The sequence below is a fragment of the Sarcophilus harrisii genome, chromosome 3 (genome assembly GCF_902635505.1).
Source record: "Sarcophilus harrisii chromosome 3, mSarHar1.11, whole genome shotgun sequence".
Classification (NCBI taxonomy): domain Eukaryota; kingdom Metazoa; phylum Chordata; class Mammalia; order Dasyuromorphia; family Dasyuridae; genus Sarcophilus; species Sarcophilus harrisii.
Genome location: NC_045428.1, coordinates 452,881,174 through 452,902,492, shown reverse-complemented (window position 1 = coordinate 452,902,492; position 21,319 = coordinate 452,881,174). Strand labels below are relative to the sequence as shown.

Genomic DNA, 21,319 nt, shown 5'->3' with positions numbered 1-21,319 from the left:
GAAGTTCTGGAGAAGTAAAAAGGAGCATGTGGCTAACATTTGACCAAAGGAACAGAAAGGACTGGCAGATGTGATTGCTGAGTCAATATCAACAATCTCCGAAAGATCATGGAAAATAGGAAAAGCATCAAAGCACCACGGAAGGGCAACTGTCCCAATTTTCAAGAAAAAGAAGAACATAGAGTCTGCAAATTATACTCTGGTGAACTAGGCTTGGAGTTTTGGAAAATTGTAGAATATATTATCAAAGGAATTGTTTGTAAGGGAAGAGATGATCACACAGGGCCAGAATGGTCTCATTATGAATAAATCATGCTAGACTAACCTCATTGGGTTATTTTTGTTGTTGGGGCTACTAAACTGATAGACGTAGAAGATGCTATAGAGATGGTTTATTTAGATTTTAGCAAAGCATTTAACAGTCTATCATCTCTTAGATGAAGTTTTCAAGAGTATAATAATTGTATATTTTGGATTTCATTGAATGACTAGGTCTAAATAATAATCATGAATAGTTCATTGTCAACCAGGAGGGAGATTTTTAGGAGAGGACTCCAGAAAAATCTGTTCTTGGCCCTATTCTTTTTAGCATTTTTACCAGTTATTTGGTTAAAGGTATAGATGGATTTGTTTGAGACCATACCATATTAGAATCAGCTAGCACAAATGGGGATGCTCAGTATGGAAAAATGAGAAAAAAATAGAAGAAACATGATAATTATTTTCAAAGATTTGATAATCTGACATGTATAAGAAAGATAATATTTCCTTTCCTTTGTCTTAGACATCAGATTTATGAATGGAAGTGGCAAAGAAGAGCTTGTTTTATTCCATAAATTAAAAATAAAATACATTTTTTTAAAAAAGCAATGAGATGGCACAGTAGATAGTAAGTGGGGTTTATGAGTCTAATTTCATATTCTGCTTCAGATACTAATGGTATGACCTTGAACAAGTTGCTGAACCTCTCTGCTTCAGTTTTTTCATCTTAAGCATCTAATTCCCAAGCTATGAGGATCAAATGAGATATACATACATACACAACACACACATACATATATACATACATATATGTATGTGTGTGTTTACACACACACACACACACACACACACACACAGAGTTTGTCAGTCTCAAAACCGGTGGTCTTCTGACAGACCAGAGTTTTCCACCAGCCACCTGATGCCATCTGACTTCAATGTCAAACACATGTTCTGCAATGAAGTCAGGATTTGGCCCCTTCTTATTTTGGGATCAGAACAGGCTGCTGCTTCTGCTCACTCTCTGCCAGACCATCCCTTGAGAAGACAGAGATCAGAACATGGGAAGAGGAGGCCAAACCACAGAATCACAGAATGAGAAGCCACATGTCTATCTAGGGTTGAGGGAACATCTTTCCCCAGACCACACGTCCCAGCTTCCTTTGCTTCAGTATGGCACGGCTTGGCTCTGGCTCCTCAGAAGGCAGCCTGCTGGAAGGATTCTATGTTAGCCTTTCCTACCTTTGTGAGGAGCTCTTGACCCAGTTCTGAGAGGCTGGAGGGATGCTGTGATCATAAAGTCCCAAGATGCAAATCTAACCGCCCTTTCCTTCACTACTGGTCTTGGCAAATCCTTCCTCCATACTAAGTACACACACACACACAAACACACACTATGGAGAATTCTTTGAAATCCACCACTCTGAGTCTTTATCTTTGTGAAAGCTATTTAGAATGAAAGATTTTCTAGTTACACACATGGAAAAGGAAGGCGGGGTGTGGAATAAGAAGAAGAACCTCCTGCAACATAAGAGAAATAATGATGACTGAGGATGGGAAATGACCAAGAAGTGCTGGCTGCAAGCATATATTAGCAAAAGGAGAATGCTGCCCTTAAGGGCTTCAAAGTACAAAGCACAGGCTTGTATGTGACTCTGAAAGTGCCAGAAAGCTGACCAAAACCCTCATCAAAAGTTGTTGATTTAAGCTATTGGAAATGTTTTTTTCTTAGTGGGAACATGCTTCTTCATTTTTTTTTTTAAATGGGCTATTAACAGGAAAAAAACTTGCTTTACAGAAATTTAAAAAAAATTTCTATGGAAAAAATTACAATTTTTTTTGGAGGATGGCTTTTTTCATGTAGGACATTGATCAGTACCATATTTTTGTTCTATTCTCTCTATGTATTATTTTGAATATGTTTAGATTTGGGGGGATGAATTATTAGGTTTCTTATTAAGAATATATTTATTGAAGGAAAATATAATGATAAATGTTGGAGGGGATATAGGAAAAATGGGACACTAATGCATTGTTGGTGGAGTTGTGAAATGATTTAATGATTCTGAAGGGCAATTTGGAACTATGTCCAAAGGGCTATAAACCTGACCCAGAAGTGCCATTACTGGTTTGTATCCCAAGGAAATCATAAAGGAGGGAAAAGGACCCACATGTACAAAACTGTTTGTAGCCTCTCTTTGGGGTATCAAAGAATTGAAAAATGAGTAGATGTCCATCAACTGAGGAATGGCTGAACAAGTTGTGGAATATTATTGTTCTATAAAAGATGATGAACAAGCTGATTTTAGAAAGGCCTGGAAAGATTTACATGAACTGATGCTGAGCAAAACAAGCAGAATCAGGAATACATTATCGTACATAGTAACAGCAAGATTGTGCAATGATCAACTATGAAAGACTTGGTCTCCTCAGTGGTTCAGTGATCCAAGGCAATCCCAATAGACTTTGGGATTGAAAGAAAATGCCATCTGCATCCAGAAAAAGAACTATGGAGAGTGAATGTAAATCAACACATACTATGTTCAATTTTTTCCTGTTTTTTTTTAAAAATCTCTCTCATATTTTCCCCTTTGGATCTGATTTTTCTCTTCCAACATGATTCATAAAGCAATATGTATTAATATAAATAAATAAATAAAGTGGGGGGGAGGGGAAAGAATATTGAGATATGCTTGGCTGTTTCAGCTTATGGGAGAAGAATGCCTTTATTCCTTTTTGCTTAGTACCCAATAAATGCAGTGTATTGGGGAATTAAGTGACCAATCTTTTATTACAATTGTTGTTATTATTTATATGAATAATTATGATAAAAATGATTAACATTCATATTTCTATAGCATTTTATATGTCTTTTTAATTAAGCCTTATAAAAACCTGATGTCCTAGTTTGGGCTTGTACTGTTATTCTCATTTGCTAGAGGAGGAAACTGATTTTAAAAAGAACTTTCCCAAGATTGCACCAGTAGTAAGTATCTTAGACAGGAATGAAGCTCAGACATACTGATGCCCACCCTGGACTCCTTCCATGACATTATGAGATTTTTCATGTAGTAATGGTCCTTAGAGAGGCTCTACAGTGATGTCAGGACTACTGATCCTTTCTTGTCTCAATGGTTCCTAGACTGTCCTGAACTTTCTAAAGCCCAGAATTCAGCAGAGGGTCTCCAGAGTTAGCCTCTGTCTCTAACAGAGATTAGCTGTCAGATTAGTGGGACCTTTGGGAGGGTCTCCAAAAGTCAGGAGGAATCCCATGGCCTTACCTCTGTATCAGGGTCCCAAAGAGAAGATGAAGGGCTTTCTGCATGTTCTCAGTACATAGCCATCTCCACTGTTCCATCATCAGCAAGAGAAGGAGATCCAGGGCTGTGTCAGCTAACTCTGTCTCTGATTCTGCAGACAGGAAAGGGCCAGGAGTAACTCACAGAGCAGACCTTATGTTCAGGAAGTTCATTAAACAAAGCAGAAACATAAATCTCCTCCATTGTCAAATAAATCCCGCCATAGCTACAAAATTCCGTTAAAGTAAGCTAGCAAATCCTTAGTGACTAGCATGTACAAAATGGGTGTGAGAAGCTTTATGTGTTCTGTTTTACTTGGTACATAGAGGTGGCTAGGTAGGGTAGTAGATAGAGCACTGGACTTGAAGTTAGTTAAAAAGACCAGAGTTCAGTCACCTCAGATACTTCAAACTTAGTGATGCTAGACAAGTCACTTAACTTCTCTCTGCCTCAGTTTCCTCCTATATTAAAATGAAGACCCATTTCCTAAGGCTATCATGAGGAAAAACTGAGGTAATATTTGTAAAGTATTTTGCAATCCTTAAAGCTCTCTGTGTCTCTCTGTATCTCTGTATTTTTTCTCTCTTTCTATTTCTCTCTCTCTCTCTCTGTCTTTGTCTTTGTTTCTCTCTGTTTGTCTCTTCTTCTCTGTCTTCTGTCTCTCCTTCCCTCCCTTTTTTCCTTTCTCCCCTTCCCTCTCTTCCCCCTTTCTCTCTCACACACACACTCTCTCACAAAGTTGCAAAGAACAGAAATGACTAAACAGTTTCATATATCAAGATATCTTTGGGTTGTGTATTGACTCAGTTTTTTTTGAGGCAATCTGAGTTAAGTGACTTGCCCAAAGTCACATAGCTAGTAAGTATCTGAGGCTAGATTTGAACTCGGGTCCTTCTGATTGCAGGGCCAGTGTTTTAATCATTAACTCAGTTTTAAAATGTAATGTTATCTATGTTTTGTTGTATTTTAATTATTTTGTTATGTAATTCTCCATTATTTTAAATATGTAGTGTTTTAAACTATATATATATATATATGTATATATATATTTTTTATACATTTCACATATTATATTTAATAATAGGCAATAATATAATACATATTACATTATCTATTATATGTAATATATATATTTGTCTATAATGTGTGTATATATGTATTTATAAATATATACATATATACACACTAGCTATTATTATGTATTTTTAATACACATAATACACATTCCATATATACATTCCATCTGCTCAGACAGCTCTGAAGAGAAAAGAATTATTATGTCTCAGAATCAAAAAAAAATCTCAGACTTGAATCTGAAAACATGAATTCCATATGGTAGCATTCCCAAGGGGTCATCCTGCCTCTAGTTGAAGACTACCAGTGTCAGGAAGCTCACCCCTGCTAAGAAACCCCATTTTATTTTTAGATAGCTCTGATCATTAAGAAGGTATTTCTTTGATATAGAACGGCTACAACTTGAGTGTGGCCAGTGAAATCCTTTATCTACCATTCTACTCGCCCCAACCCAGTCTCATGGAATGTCAGAAGATCTTAGCTCTAAAAGCTCTAAATCCAGTCCAACTACCTCATTTTATAGAAGGAACTGGAACTGGGTATTTAATCCACTTGCATAAAATCATAGTTAGGAGATGGAAGAGACAGGACATGATCCCAGGCCCTCAGACTCTAGCTGCCCTTTCCATTATGCTTTTCCACTGGGTCTCTAGAAGAAGACCTGACTAGCAAGAATTGCTTTAAGAATATCATAGAACACACACTAAGACTTATCTATCCTTAAAGGAGTTATAGGATTAAAGAGAGTAGGGATATCTTAAGGACTCCAGTCCATAGACCCACAAGCTTGGGATTCAGGATTTTAAGATACCATCTATAATTAGGAATTCTAATACCTTCTACTATTTTTTTATTTCAGTAAAACAGAAATTATAATTATGTCATAATTATGGTTCCTTCCAATGTCATGGGAGGACAGTTTTGCATGGTTAAAAGTAAGTAGGCTCCTTGAACAAAAGTGTTAGGAGCCTATATACATGACTGTTCTCCTGAGATGTTCAGAAGAGCCTCAAATCCTCTCCAATTAGACTGGCAAGAAACTTGGAGTTGCTAGAACTTTGGATATACTCTAGGAAGAGTGCAGGGTATCCCCCTTGGACTAGACTTCCATATTCATGTCTCAGTGAAGTCTTATCCTTATGGGCTGGTCCCAGAACTGGCCTGATTTCCCTAGAACAGGGGTCCTCAAACTACAGCCCACAGGTCAGATGCAGCAGCTGAGGATGTTTATCCCCCTCACCCAGGGCTATGAAGTTTCTTTATTTAAAGGCCCACAAAATAAAGTTTTTGTTTTTACTATAGTCCAGCCCTCCCACACCCTGAGGGACAGTGAACTGGTCCCCTGTTTAAAAAGTTTGAGGACCCCTGCAGAGTTTCCTGGCCTACAGAGGGTTCCACAATTGGCTGGACATAACTAGAACTAAAATTGTAGAATTCTAGATGTGGAAAGGATCACAGGATCATACACCTATAGCCAGAAGGGATCTCAGAAGCCATCTAAGATATCCAACTCAAATAGAAATGGAGGAAATACCCCATACATGGGCATCTGGGTGGCACAATGGAGAAAGTGCTGGGCTTAAAGTGAGGAAGATGTGAATTTAAATTCAGCCTCAGATGTGACCCTGAACAAGTCACAACCCTTCTTGCCTCAGTTTCCTCATTTGTAAAATGAGCTGGGAAGGGAAATGGCAAACCATTGCAGTATCTTTGCCAAGAAAACCCTAAATGAGGTCACGAAGAGTTGGACAGCCCTAACACAACTAAACAACGGCAGCAACCACAACTTCATACAGAAATATCTTGGTGGACTGCATATTAACTCAGCTTTAAAATGTAATTTTTTTTTTTTGCATTTTGTTACATAATTTTCAAATTATATTAATCTGGCCTATTTGGGCACTCGAGTGCCAGAACACATAAATTTGGGCATTCTCATTTTTCAAATGAGGAAGTCGGAGCCCAGAAAGGTGGAATGATTCTCAGGGCACAAAGGTAGGCAGGAGCAGAAGTGGAATTGGAATTTTCCCGTACCACTCCCATCTAGTGTTTCCTCCGCTGTTCATTAGCCACTTAAACCTGGATTTACCTGCCCCAACCTGCGGGGTCCAGACTTCTTGGTTTGGGGCTGGATTCCAAGAAAGGGTGGGGAATAATTAGATACTGGCATCTTGTCATTTTTCTGGGACAGGACGTTAATGCTTCAAGAGAGGCAAATTTAGAGTATTTCTTTGTCTTCTGCTACTCCAACTTGACTATCTGGCTTTTATAAGAGGCATAGGCTCATGACAGAAGGGAAGAAGGGGATGCTTTCTGAGCCCCATTCATACTTTTATAGCATAATCCAATCTAGCAGCTTTTAAAGCTCATGTCTGGAGCTGCCACCTTGTGGCCCAAACAGCTTACTGCTCAGTGGAACCAAAAAGGGCAAGGAAGAAGGTACATTATAAAGAAAAGTGGGAATCCCACTTCCCTTTCCTCCTAGACTTTTAGTTCTATCAAGTCATAGAAGGGGTTGGCAGGAAATAAGCATTTATGCAGCACCTACTGTTTGCCACGTAGTGTGCTAAGTGCCTTTTTTAAAAAAAAAATATTTCATTTGATGTGCCCAGTGACAGGCTCCCCCACAAAATATTAATGTAAGAAACTAATGACCCATGGTTACAGGCCAGTATTTGTGGGAAGAACTCATTATTACATCCCCTATTAGGCTGAAAGTCTTTTCTCTTTCAATGGCACTTTATTAGTAAACATTTCATCTCCCTGCTGTAATTGTTACCCAGTAAGGTAGGAAGGTGCAGAAGTTACAGAACCATTTTCCCTATAGGAAAACGGAAGCCTCAAAATTTAGAGTCCCATCTCCACCCCAACCCTTTCTAAACTAGGAAGAGTATACTATTGTTTCCCATTAAGAAGAGTACCCCTTCAGGTGCAACGGACAGAGCACTGATGCTGGAGTCAGGAGGACCCAAGTTCAAGTGTGACCTCAGAAACTTAGGACTCCCTGGCTGTGTGGACCCTGGAAAGTCCCTCATCCCCAGTTGTTTCCCCAAAAAGACCAAAACAAAGAGCAGCACACCTCTCTGAAGGTACTCTACAAAGTTCATGTGATACGCTCAAATATCCTGAGACTGAGATTCTCTTTTGGTCTGTTACAGTTATATATATACTCCATTCTCCTGGTGGTATAGGTGAACTGTGAAAGTCTAAGCAAACAGGGTTAAGGGACTTGCCCAGGATCCCATAGCTATTACACGTCTGAGGCTGGATTTGAGCTCAGGAAGATAAGTCCTCCTCTAGGCACTTTATCCGCTGAGCCATCTAGTTTCCTCTATATTAGGTGTGTGTATTTTTTTTAATATTTATATACATACACAGTAAATATATATATATATATATATATATACACTAAATATATATTTATATATATATATATATACATACACATATATGTATGTATGTATATACACACACACTAAGACTTATCTATCTTTAAAGGATAGATATGTGGTTTTCTAAGTTATACATGACCTTAAAGGATCTGTTTCTACTTGAGTTTGATATCACTGTTTGATATAACTCCTTAAAGGAGTTATAGGATTAGAGAGAGTAGGGATATTTGTAAGGGTCCAATAAAATTTTAGTTTTTTTTTTTATCATAGTTTATTTGCTTTGGTCTGGGCTTATGATTTCATCTCTGTAGGAAAAAGTTTCTGAACATTAAGAATTCATTTAACACTTCTAGACTCAGAGTTTTGGGGAGTGGAGAGAGGGACTTGAGAAGTTAGCCGCCTTCCCCACGGCCATACAGCTAACATGTAGCAGAGGCAAGTCACAAGGACATTAGAGGTCATTGAATCTAACCCTTCCATTTTAAGATGAGGAACCTGACTCTTAGAGAGACTAAGTAAATAGCCTGATTTCACACAGAAGGAGGAACTAGAAAGAAAATTCTCTAACTCCAGATCCAGAGCTCTTTTCTCTGCACCATGAGGCCTCATGGTAAATGTCAGCACTCTCTTCACCCCAAGGAAAATGTGAGACTCAGGGACTATACTGTGATAGCACAGATAACCTCTAAGTTGCTTCTCACTCCAAGTGTGTGAGCACAGAGTCTCCTCTGAGCTTCAGACATTCTCGACACCATAAAGTCCAACTCCAGTAATCCACAAATGAAGAGAGGATTTGGACTCCCACTTCTTGTTAAAGCAGGGACATGGTCACTTACCTTGGTCACTGTTGCTCTCATCTTGAGATGAAGCAGCATTATCTGAGGGGCCCTCACTACTGTCATCTGTACATTCTTTGGGGGTCTGCTCCAAATCTTTTTCAAAGGCTTCTTCTGCTTGTATTTCCAAGAACTTACTCTGCTTTTCAATGAACGACTCCATCCCAGAGATTGACAGGATGTCTGACTCCTAGAGAAAGCAAATGACATGGGTGGATAGGGAGGATCACAGTGGCAAGAGAAAAGCTAAAGATCAAATGCTGCTAGACCAATCTCTTCCCTCGTGTTCACCTTTATTGGAAGTCAAAGCTACCTCGATAATAGTTTGCTTTCATCCTGCACAGAAAAGCTTCTATTTACAAGTTAAGTTGCAACTGAAATGATGTCTCATTTAATCAATAAAAAATTCACTATATTCAGTAAATATTAATTAAATGAGACATCATTTCCTAGGATAGGTTTCCCTCTTTATTTATCCCCTTCTTCCCTTCTATCATGAGCCTATGCCTCTTATAAAAGCCAAATAGTCAAATTGGAGTAGCAGAAGACAAAGAAATACTCTAAATATTCAGAAACACAAATTTTATCAAGACAATATATTTTGATATTATATGTGGTCAGCTTCAGATATTTGTCCTTTAGGAATTATCCAATCACTTAGTAGTACTATGATTAAACATAATGGCTATTGATCTTTGAAGATCCCTGAGAATTCTTTTCTTACCACATTACTTTCCCGGAGGCAATACAAGACCTTCTCATGTGATTCAGCCACATTTAATACAGGAGCAATTTTGCTAGATGGGAATCTTAGTCTAGACCTGTAAGGATACAAAACAGGGCCTGATATGAATCTTGGTCCCCAACAATCATCTGATATATTCACAGATCCCAACAGAGCAGGATTTCAGCATTTCTCTACTGCTCCCACCTAACCAGGCACTACATACTAAGATTCTGAAAAGGTGATTCTAGGACTAAAAGTAGCATTTGGACCGAGCTGTGGTTTTCCCCATGCCTTTGAATTTGACAGTGGTATTTGATATTGGACAGGTGACACAGGATAACAATATGAAAACAACTGTCCTAGTCTGCTGGTTCCATTTCTGAAATGGTATCATTCTCCTTGGCTCAGAGCATCTGTTCCATAGTCAACTAGCGAGGAAGCTGGTATCCTGCGCAACATGGAATACTCATTGTTCCAGGTATTACTCAGGCCCATAAAATATGGGTGTGGGCAATGATAAGGTAGGGACATTGATCTCTTTACGATAACAAAGGTGTACATTAAATTAATGAATGAATATATTAAAAGAAGCCCTTGAATGGTCTCTGAAACAAAAGCCCTGGGAAGGAAGAAGCTCCCGTGTTTCTGCTGATGTTGACTTCAAATACTTTTAGAGCAATGCCTGACAACTTTCGGGCTGGTAAGACAAATTGTCCTTAGTCTGAAACCCAAGAATTAAAACAGGCTCTGTAGCCATTTATTTTGGTTTTCTAACCAAGTTTGTTACAATATGTGGTCCTCTTAAGATTTGCTGTTGTTGTTTAATTGTTTCTGATGCTTTGTGACCCCCATTTGAGATTTTCTTGGTAAAGATAGTGGAGTGATTTGCAAATACCTTTTCTGGCTCATTTTACAAATGAAAAAACAGAGGCAAATAGGGTTAAGCGCCATGCTCAAGGTCACACAGCTAGTAAATGTCTCAGGCCATCTTTCTGACTTCCTGACACTCTATTCACAGTGCTATCTAGCTTGTTAAAGATTTACAGGAGAGATAATAAATAAGGGTGGGTTTTAGCTAAGGCTTTAATTTTAAAAGCCAGAAAATCATTTTACTCTCTTAGGAAGAATAGGGGACAGAGGAAAATCTTTAGATCCTGCCAAGAATCCTAAACTACCATGGGTTTCACATTGCCTGTGGCAGTAACATATTTTAAGCAGTGTTGCCCACCCAAGCACGCTTTGAGCCCAGTTGATGATCCACTGATGTCACTTAGGAGTCTGGGGATTAACCTTACACAGACTGATGTGTAAAGAAGGAGTTTTCCTCCTTCCTTGGCTTTGAGGGGCAGGATGCTCCGAGTTAGGATCGAGGAGGTAATCTAAGAGTTCCAAGAAAGAAGAGAGGTCTTACTTATTGGTCTTCTTGCCCTCAGTTTGCGGCTTGCCGTCAGTCTCTGCTTCACTCAGATCTTCTGTAGGGCTCTGGGGTTCGGAGCGAGGAAACGCAGTCTTTAAGGTATCTACAATGGCACTCACTACCATCTGTAGGAGGAAGGAGCCCAGGTTAGCAGGTTCTAAGAATCCCCAGTCCCCTGCAAACCCAGCTGTAACAGTGTCCCCTCCCCACATCTCCCCAGGACTCGGGGCTTCTCCGCTTCCCAACAATTCCCTGAATCTGTTGTGTATAGAGAGGCAACTAGGTGATGCAGAGGGGCCCTGAGAGCAGGAGGCCCTCAGACAAACACTAGTGACTCTAGGCTCAGCTTTCTCAACTATAACATGGAGATAGGTGTCCGGCACGTTTATAACTCATTCTATTTCCCTCATACATGCTATTGCTTTCTCTTTATAACAGGTTTTTAATCTCTCTGGATTGGGAGAGCCCTTTGGAATCCCATGTTAATCTGTGCTCTATAAACTCCTCAGGACAGATTGTTCCATCTTTGTTTTTGTATACCTAGGTCTAACAAAATACTTGCCACACAGAGGATTGTTATTTTACAATTGCTGATGATACATAGAGAGAAGCATTTGATGGCACAACCATTCCATGACACTAAAGCTTAACACAAATAGAAAGAGAGCATCTAGGTTAGAGCTCTGTGCTTTTGAAAAGTCAAACTGTGGACAAGCCTTGAAAACTGGGGAGTACAAAACTGGGGAGTATATATTTATATAAATTGATTTATATACATAAACTGATATATATGTGACATATGAACTGATATAGCTAAACATATGTATCAGTTTAAATAATATTTTTATGTGAAATGATATAGAAATACATCAGTTATTACTCTATTAATGATATAGATATAAATATACATTAGTTACATATCAATTATCACTCTTGTTATTAATGATATTTTGTTGTTATTCAGTTGTTTCAATTATGCCTGACTTTTCATGATCCTATTTGGGTTTTCTTGGCAAAGATATTGGTGTGGTTTATGATTTCCTTCCCAGGTTTGTTCCAGAGATGAGGAAAGTGAGGCAAAAAGGGTTAAGTGATTTATACAGATAGTAAGTTTCTGATGCTCCCAAAACTCTATCCACTGAACCATCCAACTCCATATGCATATATATGTGTGTGTATGTGTTATTATATAGATGGATAGAGATAAAGAGATATAGTTAGAAATAAAGATATCTATAGATATCTAGATACAGATATAGATGTGTACATGTACATATTCATGTATGTATAAAATATCCATATTATGTAATTATATATAATATATAAATATTTTATAAATAAATATATTTAGGTATATAAATATATACCTAACCTATAATATAACTAAGAAGAAGTTATTATTCTTATTATTCATGAGAAAGCTTTCTTGAGCAGTCACCTTCCTCCATTTTCATTCATTATTACTTACCCACTGTGATATATACACACACACATATATATGTATAATATTATATATGTCTACATATATATTACTTTAAAGTTTACAAAGCATGAGGCAGCTAGGTGGCTCAGTGGATAGAGCAGCAGCCCTGAAGTCAGGAGGACCTGAGTTCAAATCTGGTCTCAGACACTTAACATGTCCTAGCTGGGTGACCCTGGGCAAGTCACTTAACCCCAATTGCCTCGGGGAAAAAAAAAAAAAAGTATGTGGCCAGAAGAAATGACTGGCAAATATGGGAAATAGTCTGCAAAAGAAAGCTGAGATGAATATGTCTCCAAATAAGAGTAAATAATCTCAAAGTGAAACAGAACCACAATTTGCACAATCAGGCATCTATGAAACAGTTTGCTTTTCCATTGAGCAAGTTAATGATTAAAATTCCCCTGGCCACAGAGAAGGCTCCTGGAATTTGAGAGCGTGGTTCTTTGTATAAGGCAAAAAAAAACACTTTGATAATGGATTGTGGGATCACAGATCCAGAATCATAAAAGATCTCAGAAGCCTTCTTGATCAATTCTCCCCATTTTATAGATGAGGCAAAGTAAGATTAACAATTTGACCCATAGGTAAGTGTCAAAGGCAGGTTTTTACCTCAAATCATAGATTTTCCCTGAATGTACCACCCCATTCCAGCTCATAATCTCTTTGCAAAGGGAAAAGAATTAGGGTCCCCACGCTTGGTTCAATGAACAGTGTGCTAGATTTGAAATCAGAAGTTCTTGTTTGAATCATGACTGCCATTTAGCACCTGTGTGACCTTGAATGAATATCTGATCCTCTGTGACTTTCTGTTTCCTTACCTCTGGAATGAGGGGACTGGACAAACATGAGTGCTGTCAAACTCAGAAAGAAACAGGGGCCACTAAACCATACATAGAATCTTATGGGCCACATAGTCATTTAGAAAAGTACGTATTAATATTGTTATTGTTTGATTGTGTCCAGCTATTTGTGACCTCATTTGAAGGGTTTTTTTTGGGCAAAGATACTGGAGTATTTTGCCATTTCCTTCTCCAGCAAACAGGATAAAAAGAATTGAGGCAAATGGGATTAAATGACCTGGTCCACAGTCACCCAGCTAGTAAGTGTCTGAGGCCATATTTGAACTCAGATCCTCCTGACTTGAGGGCCAGCTGCCATCCGTATATTAATATTATTTATGTTTTATTGCATTTTTATTCATTTTGTTAGATATTTCCCAATTACATTTTAATCTAATTCAGGTAGCACTCAGAAATATTGTGGGCCACACGTTAGACACCTGAGATCTCTTCTAGTCTCAATCTAGAATGCTGGGATCCTTTGAAGAATGAGTCCTGGGACTCATTAATAAGTGAGTGATACAGCCAAAATCTTAGGATCATAGTTCTAGACCCAGAAGAGGAGTGGCCACCATGATCACCTCCCTTAATTTACAGATGAGGAAACTGAGGCACAGAGATGTTAAGGGAGGATTTGAATGCAGGTCTTCCTGAATCCAAGCCCATTACTCTATCTATTCCACCATAGTAATGAGGACTCCATTCTCTTCACTCTTCTCTTGACCACTATTTTTCAGGTTCTATATTGACAGACTCAGACTGAGAGTGGGCACATTTGTCCTGCTAGTACCTTGTCTATTCTTGAGACCATGAAAGGTTTCTTGACAAAAGCTATTCGAGCATCTGTGTTGAGAGCCAGGAACTCTTGTACTTCTTCACTGTTGGCAATCTCAGGGATGGCACACAGTTGCTGCAAAAGCAGGAGAACACAGGGCTTAGACTCTCTCTGTCATCATTACCCATCTTGGGACAACATTTGTGAATTGCTTGCTTTTGGGGTCAATGGCAAAAAGTTACCAACCTTCAGGAATGACTCCAGAAGACTCTTACGGGCTTCCACCCTGTCACTGTCCATGTTTCCAAATGGAAGATCAGGAAAGAGCTTCTTGGGACCCTTCACATCTAAGAAAACAATAATAATTTGTGTTGTATATTTGTTAAAACAAATATTTATTAAAAGCTCCCTTTGTTCATAAATGTTATATACATATATATTGCCACACTCTCAGAAGAAAACAGAGTATTTCTCCCCTGGGACATTTATGCACACGGTAGAGAGGAGTAAGAAAATTTAGATACAATACTGAACATAGCCCAGAGCTTACCTCTGGTATTTATGGTTAAAGATAATCATACATAACTGAAATTTAGAGACAAATCTAAAACTCATTTAAGTGCTGTTTTATCTCGGTCCTCGGAGATTGGGGACTGATCTCATTGGTAAAAGGCACTTCTAGAGTTTAGAACTTCCTCTTTCAATGTGGATCTGCTACTTATTATCTTAGAACAGGGATTCTTTCCCCTTTTTGAGTCATGAATTGCCTTTGACGGTCTGGGAACTGTCAACTTTCTCAAAATAATGTTTTTAAATGCATAAAATAAAATATAAAGAATTAAAAGAAAGCCAATTATACTAACATAGTCAAAAAAAGATTAATTAAAAAAATCACAGCCCCACAAGAAGAATCCTTGTCTTAGAAAGTTGCTCAGAGTATTTATGTAACTATCCAGAATTATGGATTTAGGACAGAAAGGACCTTGGAGATCATCCTGTTCTTTTTACAGATAAGGAAACTTAATCCAAGTATAAGTGACTTGTCCAAGATCACATGGGTGGAGAGTAAAGATCAGAGTCAAGATTCCAGCTTCCTACCACAAATCTAGCATACTTTTCATAGCATCATGGTGCTAATGGATTCCTTTTTTGTTTACTGAGTGCTTCAGAGATGTTATCTCATTTGAGCTTTGGTACAACCCCTTGAGGTAGGTATTGCATTTATAGACAAGGAAATTAGAGGCTAAATAATTTACCCATGGCCAGACAGCAAAACAAAATGCCCCCCAAAAAACAATGGTACTTGGATAATATACAGATTAGTTTCCAAATTAGTGAAAATTGAGATAGACCTCTCCTCCCCCCCCCCCCCCAAAATCTCCTGAAGCCCCCTCAGGGACTCTGGGAAACGGAATATGAACACCTTTGGCCAGGCAAACCACAGGCCCTCTAACCATCAGTGATGGGATCTAGGACATTGTGGTGGATTATAAGAAATATGAGGGTGGGAAATGTGGAGGATGAAGCTCCTGACTTTTGATGAACTTCCGTAGGTCTGGTTTCTCCTCCAGTCTGGTCTGCAGATTCAGAAACTCCCGGTAGCGACGGTTCACAGTGTGGTAAGCCACCTGCTGAAGGCCGCTGCTGTTCTCACTGTCAAGGGCTGTCTCATACTGTGAATAAGTGAATGAGTTGAATTAATGAAATGGGCATTCTTAAACATTTACTTTAGTTTTTGGATACAAGGAAATGGAATTGTGGGTGGGGTGGCAAAAAGTTGCCACCCTTTAATTAAATTTAATTTGACAAGCCCTTAATAAGGATTCACTATGTGTGAGACCCTGGAGAAAGGGAAAAGGAGTAGATTTCTGATTATTTTTAGTAAAGAGAATTTCCTGATGAAGGACATTTGCTCTATCAATGCATATCAGCATCTCTGCAACTTAGGTTCTAAAGAATGTTGCCTAGAATACTGAGAGATCAAGTGATGTGCCAGAACTTGAACCTATTATCTCATGAATTCTTCTCTTTCATATTCACTGGGCACTAGGAATACAGAGACAGAAACAAAAGTTTTGGCCTCCAAAGAACTTACAGTCAATTGGGGGAGATAACATGTATGCAGATATGTGAATAAATAGCAATTTTAGGGAAAGAAAGAACACTAATAACTGGAAAAATCAAGGAAGGCCTTGTGTGAGAGGTAGTCCAGGTGTTGAGCTTTGAAGAAAGGTAACATTTTTAGAAGTTGAGATGGAATATTCTAACCATGGGAATTTCTTATAAAAAGATACTGAGGTTAGGGATGGAACATTGTGTGCAGGGAACAGCAAACTGGTCACTTTGGTTATAACACAAAGTTCGTGAGGAAGAATAGGAACTGTCTGAAAAGATAGTCTAGAGCCAGGCTGGGATGTTTTTTAAGGGGGAGGGAACTTTGTATTTTTTCCTTAAAGTAACAGGGAGACACTGAAGTTTTTTGAGCAGGAAATAACATGGTTCAACCTGTAATTTAAGAAGATTATTTTAACAGCTTTGTAAAGGTTGGATTGGAGAGGGAAGAACCTGGAATGAGATTGTTTAGGAGGCAATTTTAGTAACTTAGGCAGAGGTGAAGATGGAAAAAAATGAATTAAAACAATGGCTTTGGGAGGGGAGAGATTGAAAGATGTGGATATAGAATCCATGACTTAATATAGGATTGAGGGAGAGTAGAGTCAAAGTGACTAAGGTTTTGAACCTTAGTGACTGAAAGAGTGTGGATGTCCTCAATTGAAACAGAAAAAAATTATGTGGAATGTCATTTTAGGAGAAAAAATAATGAGTTTTATTTTAAATATATTGACTTTGAACTGCTTATGGGACTCCTAATTGGAAACATCCAGCATGCAGTTGGTGATGATATATTCCTGTCCAATTTCAGCTCCAAGATGCAGGGATATTGGCCCCAAACAACTCCATCTCCCAACTCAAGGTTTTTTCCACTGGCTATTCTTTGTCTAAAATGCTTTCTTCCTCACCTTTGCCTCCTGACTTCCTTGAAGACATAGTTCAAATCCTGCTTTCCACAAGCAGCTGTTCCTTTTCTTCTAGTTTTCCAACCCTACCAGCATTTTCTTTTTATGTCATTTGCATGTTATCTCTCTAATTAGAAAGTAAGCTTCTTGAGAGCAAAGACTGTGTTTTTGCCTTTCTTTATATTTCTAATTCTTAGCACAAAATCTGGCATAAAGTTAAAGCTTAATAAATGCTGACTAATACAGCACTACTTGGGAGAGAGGTGAAAGCTGGATGCGTAAAACTGGGAATCAATTAAGAGGCATGATATTTCAACCCATGGGATCTGAAGATATCACTATATAATTATTGCATTGGCTTGTAGACTCTATTTTAAGCAGATACCCATTTTCACTAAGTTAAGAAAATTTGTATTTAGACATCACAAATGTAATGAATGTGGACCCACTTTTTAAATTCATACTATAGAGTGTGACCAAAATAAGAAGCATCTCATTTGTGTAAAATTACAATTATTTCTTCCTTCTCAAAGTGATTTCCACAGCTGACTGTAATGCTGTTTTGTAATTATAGCCAATTTTGGATGAACTAATGCTGAATAAAGTGAGCAGAACCAGGAAAGCATTGTACACAGTAACGGCAACATTGTGCAATGATCAACTTTGATAGGCAGCTTTTTTTCAGTAAGTGATACAAGGCAATTCCAAAAGACTTGTGATGCAAGATGCTATCTACCTTCAAAGAAAGAACTATGGAGACTGAATGTAGATCAAAACATACTATTTTCACTATTTTTTTTTGTTTGTTTTTTCTTTCTTATGGTTCTCCCCTTTTGTTAGAATTTTTCTTTGACAACTTAACTAATATGGAAATATGTTTAACATGATTGTAGATATACAGCCTATATTGGATCATTGCTTGTTGTCTTGTGCAGGGGAGAGGAAGGAAAGGAGGGAGAAAAATCTGAAACTCAAAATCTTAATGTTTATATATTGGATTATTCACTATCTGGGGTAGAGAGTAGGGAAAGGGGGGATTTGGAACACAAAGTTTTGCAAGGATTAATACTGAAACATTATTTGTAGCATATATTTTGAAAATAAAAAGCTTTAATAAAAAAAGAAGAAAAATTGATGTTGAAAACTATCTTGACGTGTAACTGGAAAAAATAAAATAGCATTAAGTGGTAATTATAGTCAAATCTTGATTATACAAATAGAGTAGGAGAACATATAATTTAAAAGAATAACTAATTTAAAATTTCTCCTTGGCAATGTGCTGTACAAATTTGCTGGTGGGTGGGGCAGCAGACTTGCCTTCCTAATCCTGTTTCTTAGGTCAATATGAAAATCTACCAGAGCAATTACATGAGGTGTGTTGGAGACTTGCCTGGACCAAAAGTTGACTTTCACACCTTCCACATTTCTAAATCTTTCAGATTTCACCAGGTAAGACTATCTTCCCTCAGAGTTCATGGTGAGTAGGCACACCCACGGCCCCTGACCCCATTACCTTCACTGTGTAGAGCGTATAGGGATGGAAGCTGGTCCCACTGTGCTCCCGGGCGGTGATGGTTCCCGTGATGCGCAGGTTTTGGATGACAACTGGGCCTTCGGGGCTGCTGAGGGGCTCGAAGCTGAACGTGGCCGAGCTCAGGGGGCCAGTCGGGGAGGATGAGAGCAAGCCCGGGGGCAGGCTGGGGTCCAGGGGGCTAACGCCGTTGGTCAGGTCCTTCTCCAGACAGGAGGGCCGAGGGAGAGGGGCCCGCTGGGGCCCTTCCAGCAGCGCTGCCAGGGAGGCGAGCTCTTCCTGCTCCTCTTCTTTCTCGGCCGCGTTGATCTGGATTTCGGGGCAGGGCTTGAGCATGGAGGCCAGCAGGCCTGGGTCTGGCCCTGGGCCCTCCTCGGGCTCGGCGCCTTCCTCGGGCTCCAGGGCCTCTGGGCCGCTCTCCAGGGCAGTCAGGGCATCCTGAAGCCTGTCGGTGAGGAAGTCGCTGGGAGTCATGAGCATGATGGAGTCCGGGTCCCTGCCCAGGTCAGAAAGGGGCGAGTCCAGTTCCGAGTCCTCGCACAGGAACAGGGGCCCCCGGGTGTCGGGCTGCAGAAAGTGGGGCGCGCTGTTTCCCGGCTTCCTGCCCTCGGCCTCCACGTTCAGGTCCCCCTCCAGCGCCTCCTGGCCTTCCTCCACCTCGGGGGAGCGGCCCCCCGGCCCCTCGGGCCCCCTGCCGTGGGGAAGGGCCAGGCCTGCCCCCGGGGACGGGCTCCTCGCCTCAGGCAGCCTCTCTGCTGGCACGGTCAGCGGCAAGGACCTGGGCACCGGCGGCTGGCTGGGCGGCTTTGCCCGGCGGGCTGGCTCGGGCTCTTCGCAGGTCCCTGCTTTGGCCTTGGAGAAGATGCCAACCAAGGCAAGGTGGATCCAGTCGGGGTCGGACATCTTGCTGATCAGTGGCAGGAGCACGTTGCACGTGATGAGCTCCACCACCACGTAGCGCCCGGTCCTGGTCTCCAGATGGGGCTTGGGCGCCAGCCCCTGCAGCACCAGGTCCACGATGCCCCGGGCGTAGGCCAGCTCTGCGCCGGGGCTCAGCAGGGCAGGGTGGCAGGCAGCGGCCCCGCAGTAAGCCTCCCACAGCTGAGCCGGCGCGGCCCGGGCACCCGCGGCCTCCCTGGCCTTCAGGTAGCTCTGCAGGTGGCAGCCGCAGAGGGCCAGAACCCTTTGGGTCAGGGCCCGCCTGTCCACCAGGGCCATCCTCCTCCTGAGCTCCCGGGCCATGCCCGCCATGGCTGCCCTCACCTCCTCCTCAAAGGCCGGCTCGCGGCTCACCGTGCAGTACCAGGAGGACACGAAGTCCCGGACGATCTTCTGGATGGTGTGGTCGATCTCCTGCTCCAGCTGCTTCTCGGCCTCGGGGCTGGCGGGGCAGCTGGGCAGGGAGACGAAGCGCTCCAGGTGCAGCCGCCCGGTGACCCCGGCCACGGCCTGCGAGCCCACCCAGCCCCCCAGCACCATCAGCAGCGCCCAGAGCAGGCACAGCAGCCACACGTTGACCAGCAGGTGCACCAGCAGCAGCCAGCCCAGCACGGCCCCCAGGGCCATCAGCTTCCGGCCCCCCAGCAGGGGGTCCGGGCTCGGCTCAGGCCCCTGGGGGGAAGGCATCTTCCCACAGCGGCCCTGCGGCCCTGGCTAGCTCCCCAAAGCCTCCCGGGGGCTCATGGGCCCGGAGCCGTCCCCAGGCAGCAGTCAGGGCTGAGGGGGCCTCAGCAGGAGCCAGGGGAGGAGGCCGGGGGCTGGCCCGCAACCTCACCTTCCTGCTGAAACCATTCCCCAGGAACCTCTCAGAGGAGCCCCCGGCAGCAAGAGTCAGCAGGCAGAGCCTCTGCCCCTTCCATTTCCAGGAGGGCCTGCCAGCGGGGGAGGCGGGGAGCAGGGCAGGGGGCCGGCCATCCCTCCTCAGCTGCAGGGCTCTGCTGATCAGGGCGGCTCGGACCCCGGCAGGGCCCCTCAGGAGAGAGGGGCCGCCTACTCAGCAGTCAGGGCCCTGGGTCCCGCCTCTCTCTCCCAGAAACATCTGGCTCCCAGGCAGCTCGCTCCGGCCCGGCTTCCTGGGCAGCATCAGCTGGGAGCGAGAGGTGCAGGCTGGGAGAGGAAGGTACGCCAGCAGACAGCAGAGAGCAGAGCAGAGCAGAGCGGCCGCAGGCTTTCCAGTGCCATCTAGTGTTAAAGCCCTCCCATGGACACGCCCCGGGCTGGGCCAGGAGCAGGAGCTGCCAGAGGGGGCAGGAAACTCGGAACCGTCAGGCCCTGGGGGTGGGGGGCTCCCGGCCCGGCCCTGGGGGGGGCTCCCAGCCCGGCCCTGGGGGGCACTCCCGGCCCACCCGGCTCTTCCCAGGCTCCTCCTGCGGCTCAGGGGGTCACGGATCTGTCAGGCAGGAAGTAACCGCAGAGACCCCCTCCTCAAACCTGCTTATTTCAGCCACTTCAAACAAGAAGGCCTTGAAAGAGAAAGTGACTTACCAAAGCACCCTGCATTTATGCTTCCCTCACAGGAGCTTCCCTCAAATAGCAAGGACAATTTCATTTATTTTTAACTTTTTTTTGCCTTTGAATTCCCAGAACCCAACACAGTATCTGGCACTAAAGTCTAGGCCCTTGACAAGTGCTTGTGATTACTTAATTCTTTCAACAGATCAAACAACATTAT

General features: G+C 41.8%; 1 protein-coding gene across 2 annotated transcripts in view; it reads right to left on the bottom strand.

The window, feature by feature from the left end:
• The window catches only part of SNX19 (sorting nexin 19), a 57,851-nt gene extending 36,756 nt beyond the window's left edge, over positions 1–21,095 (bottom strand). Inside the window, exons 1-9 of one of the 2 annotated variants that reach the window (XM_031960885.1) lie at positions 18,631–21,095; positions 15,635–15,773; positions 14,347–14,447; positions 14,116–14,235; positions 10,998–11,128; positions 9,584–9,680; positions 8,860–9,049; positions 3,540–3,669; positions 1,117–1,177 (exon numbers count right to left, since the gene is read on the bottom strand). In XM_031960885.1, the coding sequence (XP_031816745.1) occupies positions 1,132–1,177; positions 3,540–3,669; positions 8,860–9,049; positions 9,584–9,680; positions 10,998–11,128; positions 14,116–14,235; positions 14,347–14,447; positions 15,635–15,773; positions 18,631–20,274 (2,598 nt within the window). In that variant the 5' untranslated portion in view covers positions 20,275–21,095 and the 3' untranslated portion in view covers positions 1,117–1,131. Of the gene's footprint in view, positions 1–1,116; positions 1,178–3,539; positions 3,670–8,859; positions 9,050–9,583; positions 9,681–10,997; positions 11,129–14,115; positions 14,236–14,346; positions 14,448–15,634; positions 15,774–18,630 lie in introns of those variants that run through there. The other variant, XM_031960884.1, reaches the window with a different exon arrangement.
• Between the last annotated feature and the right edge of the window lie 224 nt (positions 21,096–21,319).